Source organism: Sebastes umbrosus, chromosome 23 (assembly GCF_015220745.1).
Source record: "Sebastes umbrosus isolate fSebUmb1 chromosome 23, fSebUmb1.pri, whole genome shotgun sequence".
Classification (NCBI taxonomy): domain Eukaryota; kingdom Metazoa; phylum Chordata; class Actinopteri; order Perciformes; family Sebastidae; genus Sebastes; species Sebastes umbrosus.
The window spans coordinates 19,841,152-19,851,122 of NC_051291.1; the positions used below are offsets into that span (position 1 = coordinate 19,841,152).

The window sequence follows — 9,971 nt, forward strand, 5'->3', positions numbered from 1 at the left end:
GATTAGTGGTGAAAAATTGTTTAGCCAAAAATGCAAAAACTATGTTTTGTGGAAATGGGCATGTGGTCTATACTGGTAGATACTTCTTTAACCAAGGTTTCCTTGAAAAAAGAATTGTGCTTCTACTTTTCCCAGATCAGTTCTGATCATAGACTGTATATAAGAAGATGATGTAGTCACCGTGACATCACCCATTGCCGTTTTGAAGCCTTGAGTTTGGCATTTTGTTTTTTTGCAACCAGAAGTGACACAAGAGGGTGTAGCGAAGTACAACCGAACGCTGAATAACATGTTTTCAGGTGACCAAAAAGGATATGATTAACTTTCCTGAACGGAAAACACACTGTGAATGGGTAAAAGTTCTACGACGAAAACAGACAACACCCAGACCGGACAACGCCTTGGTAGAAATCAGTCAATCACAAGGTAGCCACGCCCTAAAGCATACCCTGCTTTATGGTCTATTTCACTTTAAATGTGATCATAACTTACTAAATGAACATCATGCCGTATTGAAGAAGACTTGAAACTAGCTATTGAGACCATAAACTCATGTTTACAATGTTTATTGAGGTCACAGGCTTCCATACAAACAGATTATTTTTGCAACCAGAGGAGTCGCCCCCTGCTGGCTGTTAGAAACAATGCAAGTTTAAGGCACTTCAGCATTGACCTCACTTCTCAGGCCTCAGAGTTGCCACTAGTTATGATGCAAAGTACTTTATAAAATGCTATATGGCGGCGCTATTGCATCCAGATCAGCAAAAAAATAATAATGATGACTTGTTTCCACAAGTCTGAAGACTGAAATCTATTAAGCAGTACACAAAACAAATACACAGGACCAAGTTCAGACACACACAAACAAACAGGTATGAAGTGGAAGTGATAAGATACTAAACTTATGGATTTTCTTTGTGACCACACATATTTGCACTACTTTTCAAGATAGCATTACGTTAACGTTGATACATTTTAACATGATGCAGTCACTTGACATGTCTTGTGTTCAACAGTAACAAATGTGTTGTCAAAAAACGGGAGAACACCGATGTGTTTAAAGTGTTGCAATCCTCTGTAAAAGTTTAGAAAAAGGCCATGAGCTCACTCATAATTACTGCAGACGCAGTCACAGCCAGCATGAGATATTATAGGAATAGCTCTCTCTCTCGCTCACTCACTCTGTATTTGACTCCTACACACTGGTATCAACAGGAAAGAGGCAGCCAATGAAACTAATTGGGTGGTGTGTGTTTTATGAAAAGAACAGCCTGTACTGTCCCGGGCTCCCTCCCACAGCTCTCTGACTGGCTGCCTCCTAAGTGGTCTGCTTTTCTTCTCTCTGCTGTGATTGGATCCAGGGAAAGTCAATAACTAGAAACTTTTTTTCTCCCTCTTTTCCTCAGGACATACCCTTGTTGTTTTCAACTTTGGAGGCAGAGCTGGGCTGAGACGATCCAGCACAGCCACACAGGCTGCACTCTGGAGCCGTGTCTGCACGCAAGATGTACACGGTGTGCTGGATTTTAGTGCAACCATACACTTTTTATCAGTTTATTCTACCAATTATTGCAGGTACAGCAGTAGGAAGTTCCTATTGGCACATTATGAGACTGTTGGAATGCTTTGGTAGTCATGTTCCTACAGAAATAAGCTCTCTGCTGAATTATTTTTATATTAAAATGTTGGTTAAATAGTAAAATTTCCTTATAAAGCATGACAGACGTGAAGTTTCTTAATTAAGTTATTTATTAGCGGATAAGTGAAGGTATGATCTTATCACTGCTGTCATTCCTCAGACTGAAGAACTCATTAAACCGCTTTAATAACGTGGTTGTATCTTTGTGTAAGACGTAATAATCACTATGATCAGTCTGTCTGTTTACATGGGCGGATCACTTTAAACCCAGAGTGTATTTGTTAAGGGTGGAGCGGTTGTGTGCTTTGCAATCAGAAATAGTGAGCACATGCATGTACAGTATTACACCAGCGTTGCTTTTTAATCAATCAACTTGTAGATTGAAGAAGAAGAAGAGGGAAAAAAAATACAAAACACACAGGATATAAAATCGATTATTAGGCTCAGTTTTGCAACAGTTTATTTTTATCTTATAAACAATAATGAAAATATATATTTACAAAAATGTCGCTTTGGGAAGCTATACATACACGCACAACAAAAAAAAGCTCAACATAAATAAGTTAGTATAATTTTTTCAGTGTTTTTAAAAAAAAAAAAAAAAAGGGAAAAAAGGCACACAGGTACACTTCAAAGTTTTACACCAAATGAGGCAGTGTCACTTTGTTTTTCTGCCCTCAAAATAAATGAGAAAATTAACAATAGTGCAATTACATGTTCCACATGAATTCCACACCACAAAGACAAATCTTTGATTCACATATTTGCATAATAAGTAGCCCAGTGGTTTTAACATATTTTATATATTTGTTAACCCTGGACTACACCACTTATTAAAAAGGGGCGGATTATGTGACCTAAAAGCCACTAAAATATGAACTCACCTAATTTAAAAAATAAAAGCTAATTCTTAGGATTATTAGCAAATACTGTTAAAATTTGGTTGGATATTGCTCAGCAGTTTAGCCACCCTCCCACCCCTCCCCCTCACCCCCAGAACAAAAGGCACAAACTTTGGCAAAAAAAAAAAAATTCAATTCTAAAATAAAAAATGGGGGGTAATAAGGAGACCATATTTGCATGTAAACTTTGTCTGTCATGGCTGTTCCCAGTTCGATGGACCCTCAACTTACAGTGTGGCCATCTGGGCCTTCAAAAACAAGATATAATATAACACTGGGACAAATAAAGCCATAGAAAAAGTGAAGATATTTTTGTTTCCACACAACCCTGACTTTTGAAAATCTGCATTTTTAACTTACATCAATTACCTGAATAAGGATACAATATGACCACTTAAACAAAATAATATTTCTCTGTTGGAAATTGCACTGCAACTTCCCGAGTCAAATTCACACACATTTATTCAAAAAACATTTAACAAAAAAAAAAAAGGTATGAAAAGCATAATATGCTTTTTTATGTGCTACATCTGAAACATAGGTAGTAGATAAAAAAAAAATGAGCAAAAATCCATTTGCACACTGCTACATTGTCTGCTGCTTCTGAGGCAATTTATATAAAATGAGTGCCAAAATTTGATAGTGTACATATTCAGTGCTTGTGCAGCCTTCTCCTCCTCCCTTATTTTTTTAGGAAAAGGCTGCTTCTATATTTTCTCTCCCATCTGTCAGATGATGAGAAAAGGCTACAGTATTCCACCAGCGACAGGTCTCCCCGCTCTGTGGGACAGAAAAAAGAGGAAACAGGCTGTTGAATGGTGCAATTGAAAAAGCAGTTGCTCATGCTTGATATCCCTCATGCAGACACACACACACACACACGCAGAGAGGGTGAACAGTCATAGCACGAAGAGGTTGTGGAAGATACAAGAAAAAAAGAAGCAAGTTTTGAAGGGCTGATGACGTGTGAGTGCTGTGCAGGACACAAATGTTTACAACTGATGCTGATGATAAACAAGTACACAGGAGTCCATAATAACAGCCCGTTGTTAGTATTTAACACTTCTATATTATGACCCATTCAGATTATTTAATAACAGTGAGAATAGTGAAATAATGATTTCTAACCTGGCACTGTTTTTCACTGGACCTCGGCGCTGTTCTCTGGCCTGCTGGGTCTTCCTGCACCGGCCGACTGGTCTTCATCATCATCATCTTCGTCGGTATGCGACCTTTTACTCTGACACTCGCTGGAGCAGGAATCTGGCACACACAAAAACACAAAATGTTACAAAAAAAAAAAAAGTGTGCAGAGCTGCACGTCTCCTTTAACCCGTTTAACCAGACACCTGACATCCTCACCAGCCTGGACACATTTTACCTTAGATGTTATAACAAAAAAGAAATGTGCAAACTAGAATTAATACGCGCCAGTTTGGTGCCATAAACAAACGTGCATTACAGTGTCGCAGTCGTTAATAACAAGATATTAAATTACTTTTAATAAAAGAAAGTCTGCGACACAAACTGTTGCTTTACGCCACTGCGGTGCGAAACTAAAAATGCGGAGCAGCTTTAGTGCGTAAAGGTGAATTACCTGGCGGTCCTGGTCGTCTTTTCCTCGACGCGTCGTTGCCCGGTTGCTCCGCCGGCCGTGCGCTGCTCTCCCCGGCATCCTGCCTGTTGCTCGGCGGCCTCACGTAAAACTCCGGTGCGTCGCTGTCCTCCTCCCATTCGTAGTTGCGCGCAGCGAGCGGTCTCTCCTCGACGGGATCGAAGTTGTACGTCTCCGTGAAGCGCTCCACGTCTTCCTGTATCGACGCCGTCACATACCTCCGGATCTCCTCCGAGTCCGGTCGGCCGAATAGGTTTCTGCGGACCGTAGGTCTGACGTGGTCCGGCTGCCGCGCGTCCACCCCCCTCTCCAATGTCGGGCTCGCATTAGAAAGGCGAACATCTGACATTTTGTTGCATATATGACAAGTGAGGAAAAAAATACAACGACCTCTCTTCAAACTTCTTCTCTTTCCAAGTCGTAATCCTTTAAAATGCAAAGTCACGACGGGGATGATGCGTGCATACTCCGCGCGTATCATCCAAAACGCGTAGACGCGCAAGAAAAAGAAAAAAAAAAACTGGAATAAAAAGCGTCTCCAAAAAGGACGCAGGGGCGTTTAAAAGAGAGAGAGCCACTCCTGTCAAGTCCGTAGTAAGGGCTGATGAAAACAACAAGTCAAGTCATAACAGCCAACATGGCGTTAGAGGGAGCTGTGAGTGAAGAAGAAAAGTTGACATCAAGGACTATTTAAACAGAGGAGGCGATTCATTGGTCTGCGCGCTGGGACCGCCCATTGAGCTCTCTTAAAGTCGAACAGGGGCAACAACAACACAGGGCTGGAGTGGATTAACTCTACACATGAATATGGCCCAATTAATCCGTTTGATTACTTAAATACATAAAGAACAAAAGGAACTTTGGTTATAAAAGGAGTGTGTGATTATGTTTTTATCTTTCCATTAGTACTTGATTTATCGCAGCATTTACACTTTAAAGGGACTATTTGTAACTTTCAGAAATGCTTGTTAACAGCGACACCTGTGGCCGATAAGTCAACGAAAGTCAGTGTCCTGTTTGCTCGCGCTTGTTCGCTCTAAATAGACATGAAGGAGCATCGCTCAAAACAGTGAGGCGACACACGTCACCTAAAAGCACAATATCACTCTATATTTCACCTGTTTGGTAGTAATGTTAGCTGACCAGACGAAGGTCTCTCCATGAATCAATGCTGATCCTAGTGTTGGCTTTTCCTGCTTCAGCCTCCGGGGCTGAAGCAGGAAAAGCGGGTCGGTGCCGGGGCTGAAGCAGGAAGAGAAACGTTATTGCCTCCCGACTGTGCCCGCAGGGAGACACCGGCATCCGGTTATCGTCTCCGACCGGGTGCCGGTGTCTCCCTGCGGGCGCAGTCGGGAGGCAATTCATTTTCTCTTCCTGCTTCAGCCCTGGTGCTCCCATGCGAGCGCATTTATACACTTAAAAAGTTACAAACAGTCCCTTTAACTGAACACCTACAGGTCAAAGATATCATCTGATCTCATTCATTAGAACCTGTGTGTTCATGAAGATGTCCTGAATAAAAAGTGATAAGAAAACAACACTAGAAAGAGATGTACCTCACTGCAGGAGCACTAACGTCGAGGTCTTGCTCCAGGCCGGTAACACTATCACAGGAATCAATCATCAAATGATTGTACGGGTGCCGACAGATAACACTACTTGATCTGATTTGGTGTCACATAAATGGTTTAGGCACACTTGATTCAATCAGGGTGAATCCATTCAGTTGCAACTTCAAGGCTATTGAGGGACAATGAGACACTAAAATGAGGTTTTTACGCAGGGAAAAAAACACGAAAATCAAAGCCACAAATCTTGCCTCCTGGCCTCCGATGACATCAGCTCTGGGGGCAGAAAGCCTTCCGTCATCGTTGGCACAGTGCCTATCGCTGTCAGACTTTGCCACTGGTGCTGCGGAGGTGGTTTATGTGCTTCACTGCTTGTAATTGCTTATGTGTGCTTGGAATTTAAACACCAGGGAAACGGAGAGTGGTGCAGCTTTAAAAAAGAAAAAAAAGACCTTGAAATTCACCATTTCCCGATAGACTTAAGTTATCTAATTTATTTTCTGTACATCACAGAGCTGCTCAGGAATCCTGGGTAATTGTGCAATAGTAAGCACTCCTTTCGCCCAGGAGTTCACGATGTCCCGGCTTAAACTCTACAGCCAATGTCGCTCTGCATTCCTCTGCAGCGTTTGCCAGTAAAAAAATCAGTGGGCCTGCCTTAAAGGCCATGCTGTTTCAATTAGCCCTCGAAACGTCAAACATCTCGTGATGAATACAGCGAGGCCATCTGTTATATCGATGTTATCGCCGGGATCACACTTAATCCATAATGTGTTTATGCTGCTGCAAACCGTGCACGCCGTTGTGCAGAGTGATCCCGGAGATCAAAACACATTTTTGATTAAAGCAGCAAGTGAGAAAGGCGGCAAGAGAACATTTTGTTTTGGATCGAGGTTTGTCGAAGTGTGTATTCTGAAAATGACGACAACATGGGAGGAACTGTTTAACACGGCTAATGATGCAATTGGAGCAGATTCTGCCACTAAAACCAACATTAGTTACACATTAATTATGATTAAACATTCACAAGAAGAGAAAAGAAAGGTCACTGTATGTATCCGTTTATAGTTTTAAGATAACACAGAATTCTTTTTGGACTCCACAGAAGTCGACAGTGCAGCCTCTGACCAAGGACGCAGAGATGAGGGATAACAGTGATGCACTCGTAAAAAGGATGAGTCATGTCAGCACAAATGTGTCTATAGTTAGAGATAATTACTCATAAATGTTAATGTTACCATATGTTGCTGAAAAGTAATAAAAAATGGATTTTCTTATAAAAAAAAGGGTACATTAAAACATTGCACAACAGGCATAATTCATCAACTACAAAAATAAATTGTACACAACTTATTCATTTCTTTACATTGCAAGAGCAGTGGAGACATGAATCTGTTTTTTAATCTGCCCAGCAGCTGGTCTTGACAAATGCTATGTACTTCCACATCTTCTTTTGAGTCATACATAGTTATATTAATAGTGTTAAGCGGTTTGTAAGAAGCCCAGAATAGTCGCTGAATTTTAATTGCTGCAAACCAGCAGGACTGATTCTGCGCCTGCAACCATATTCCATCAGGGGTCCGGCAGCACTAATCACATCCGTTGCTTGCTTCTATAAAACTCTCTAGAAACAAATAAATAAATAAATAAATAAACACCCTGAAGGCTAATACAGCAGCGAAACGTTACTGGAAACAAGTATGAGCTAGTATTTTTAGTGATGTGTGTTGTTAATTTCCCACCAAAATAGAAGCGGTGCTAATAAATTACAGGATGTTTTGATTCTTTGTGTGTTTTTTTTTTTGCAGTTTGGACCAGTGTGGGTTTGATAAAAGAGTGCTGGTATAGTACCTTGACACATTTAGGACTCTTTTTTTGGTGGTGTGTTTAGGGGGTGATAGCAGGTCAACAGTAGATGTCACATAGAAGTGGTGTACATCATCTGAAATCCGGGAACCTGAAGATTAATTTGAGACGCAGCACTGTGGGTCAAGTTGTTCTAGTTATGAATCAAAAGTAAATATGAATTAATTATTTAAAATAAATTGTGTATAAGGGTTTAGAACATTATGATAGAAGTATATGATGGTCAATCCCATTCTCTATTATGTCTCGTAAGTTGTTGCAGCAATTTTTCGGTTGGTACCATTCAGATTTGGTGCTAAATTTGACAATTTTTACCAGTTAAGAATTAATAAAATTGATCAATAATTCTTCCAAAATCCCACATTAAATGACCATTCAAACAGTGAGCATGTGATGGACTTCGTCTTGTCCGACGTCACGAAACGACGGCCTTGGAGCTCGGCTTCTTCTTGGCCAGCTCGGCCCGAATCTGATGGGGGAACTGGTCCAAGTGCTTGTTCACACACTGCATGCAGAACCTCTTGGTGTAGAAAAGACCGCAGTCCTGAGAAAAGAGAAGAGAAAGTCCAGCATCAGTGCTCCATGTTCACACAAGCACTGGATATTGCTTAGTCACATCTATTTCGAAAGTGGAAAGACTATTTTTGGAGTTGGATTAATTGATTTCAAGGGGCATCGGTCATGAAGCTCACTCAGCACATACACATGCCACATGATTGCAAAGTCATCTGAGGGAAAACCACAGATGCATGTTGTATCAGCAGTGACCTACGAGGTCAACTCATGCCAAGTGGAGAAACTGTCCCAGGAGAGACAGCTTTCAAAGCCAGAGAGGACATGCAGCTCTAACTGATGAACACGCTCCTAAAGTACTCTTTCTCTCTGTGTGCATCAGGCATTGATCATTTGATAACCTCAATTACACGAGCACATATTTAATCTGTGGCAAAAAAAACAGAGCAAAGCAAATCAATGTTAAGACATCTTACTGATCCAACGCAGACACACGTGTTGCACAGGCTGCAGGTTGAACCCAACACTAGAAACTTCTCCCTGTCCGGACTGAAGGGGTCCTGAGTCACAAAACACTCCTCCAGCAGCCTGGTGGAGGACAGAAAGACACACAGAAGTTCATATATTACTCCATTTAGATGCATGTGGTTCACAAATATAAAACAGACGTGTGTTTCAAGACAGAACATGCTATAAATGTAACTTAGAAATCACCATAGGGCTCATTTCGCTCACTTTTGACGTTTAACTCTACATGCAGTCACGTAACCTAGCAACATTAGCTTTAGCATAGCTAGCTATAGAGCGCTGATATGAACGCTTAATGCTTCGTGTCCACTTACACAATGGCTCTGGTGTTTGGTGGTTTCTGGCCGTAGTAAGTAAAAGGGCTGCTTAAACCACACAACTGGCATGTGAATGTTTTTTGACGGGACTCGCTTCTAGTTAGCTCATCCATCTTTACACAGCAGAGGAGCAGAAACAAGTCACTTCCTGGTTTAGCACAAGGCCTCTGGAAAGGAGGCTAGGTAACGCGTCATATCTTCTCGGGTATTGCGCATGCGCAGTAAAATCTGGCCTGCACTCGTTGAAATTGAGCCAATCGTAACGCAGCTTGAGTTACACTGCGCATGCGTTTTCCCCCTCACAAAAAGTCCCGTGTCCCTTTCTCCTTCCATAGGCCTTGATTTTCATATCGAGTCCAGCCGTGTTGTTTCGTGGCGTTTAAGCGCCACCTAATGGAGTGGGGATGTAGAGCGATAGACTGATATAGTAGTGCAATATTATATTTTTTTCACAGTATTAGGGTGCTTCAAACGAATATATGTTGCTATATATATATTTGTATAGAAAATATGAAAGTTTAGTGAACCAGCCAAAATTAATAACATGGATGATTTCCATAGTAAAAATATAATCCTGAGATAATCCGTTTTTACAGCAGGAATTTGAATGCATCATTCAAGATTGAAGATTCAAGCCCTTTATTGTCATTGTGTAGTACAACGAAATTAGATTGTGACAATCCCATAGGTGCTAAAAAAGATAATACAATAAAAAAAGAGATAATGCAATATAAATATAAAAAAATATAAAAGATAATAAAATATAAAAATACAATATGTATATTGATGACATTAATGTAATATATTACACCTGTGCTTTTCCTTTAATGATATATATCTATACATCTATATGATATAGATATATCTATAGATATATAGATATATAGATATATCTATATATCTATATATCTATATTAGATAAAAATTAAAAATTAAAAATTAAAAATTTAAAAATTAAAAATTAAAAATTATAAAAACAATAATAGAGATATAACAATATATTGTTATATCTCTATTATTGTT

General features: G+C 40.2%; 2 protein-coding genes across 2 annotated transcripts; both read right to left on the reverse strand.

The window, feature by feature from the left end:
• Positions 1-2,064: 2,064 nt before the first annotated feature.
• LOC119483079 (cyclin-dependent kinase inhibitor 1B-like) lies at positions 2,065-4,827 on the reverse strand. Its single transcript, XM_037761107.1, has 3 exons — positions 4,139-4,827; positions 3,670-3,804; positions 2,065-3,321 (listed from the first exon to the last, which is right to left on the reverse strand). Exons 1-2 carry the CDS (start codon positions 4,635-4,637, stop codon positions 3,683-3,685), a joined length of 621 nt encoding a protein of 206 aa, XP_037617035.1. The 5' UTR covers positions 4,638-4,827; the 3' UTR covers positions 2,065-3,321; positions 3,670-3,682.
• Positions 4,828-6,769: 1,942 nt separating this feature from the next.
• On the reverse strand, positions 6,770-9,138 carry cdpf1 (cysteine rich DPF motif domain containing 1). Its single transcript, XM_037761309.1, has 3 exons — positions 8,946-9,138; positions 8,580-8,691; positions 6,770-8,134 (listed from the first exon to the last, which is right to left on the reverse strand). The coding sequence occupies exons 1-3, from the start codon at positions 9,059-9,061 to the stop codon at positions 8,006-8,008; spliced, it is 357 nt and encodes a 118-aa protein (XP_037617237.1). The 5' UTR covers positions 9,062-9,138; the 3' UTR covers positions 6,770-8,005.
• Between the last annotated feature and the right edge of the window lie 833 nt (positions 9,139-9,971).

Bases quoted from the DNA above. Each gene is read 5' to 3' on its own strand.
- LOC119483079 (XM_037761107.1), bottom strand. From the start codon at position 4,637: ATGATACGCGCGGAGTATGCACGCATCATCCCCGTCGTGACTTTGCAT. The intron at 3,805-4,138 runs GTAATTCACCTT...TGTGTGTGCCAG, and splicing joins AAGACGACCAGGACCGCCAG to ATTCCTGCTCCAGCGAGTGT.
- cdpf1 (XM_037761309.1), bottom strand. From the start codon at position 9,061: ATGGATGAGCTAACTAGAAGCGAGTCCCGTCAAAAAACATTCACATGC. The intron at 8,692-8,945 runs GTAAGTGGACAC...GTCCTCCACCAG, and splicing joins CCAAACACCAGAGCCATTGT to GCTGCTGGAGGAGTGTTTTG. The intron at 8,135-8,579 runs GTAAGATGTCTT...CTCTTTTCTCAG, and splicing joins CGTGTGTCTGCGTTGGATCA to GACTGCGGTCTTTTCTACAC.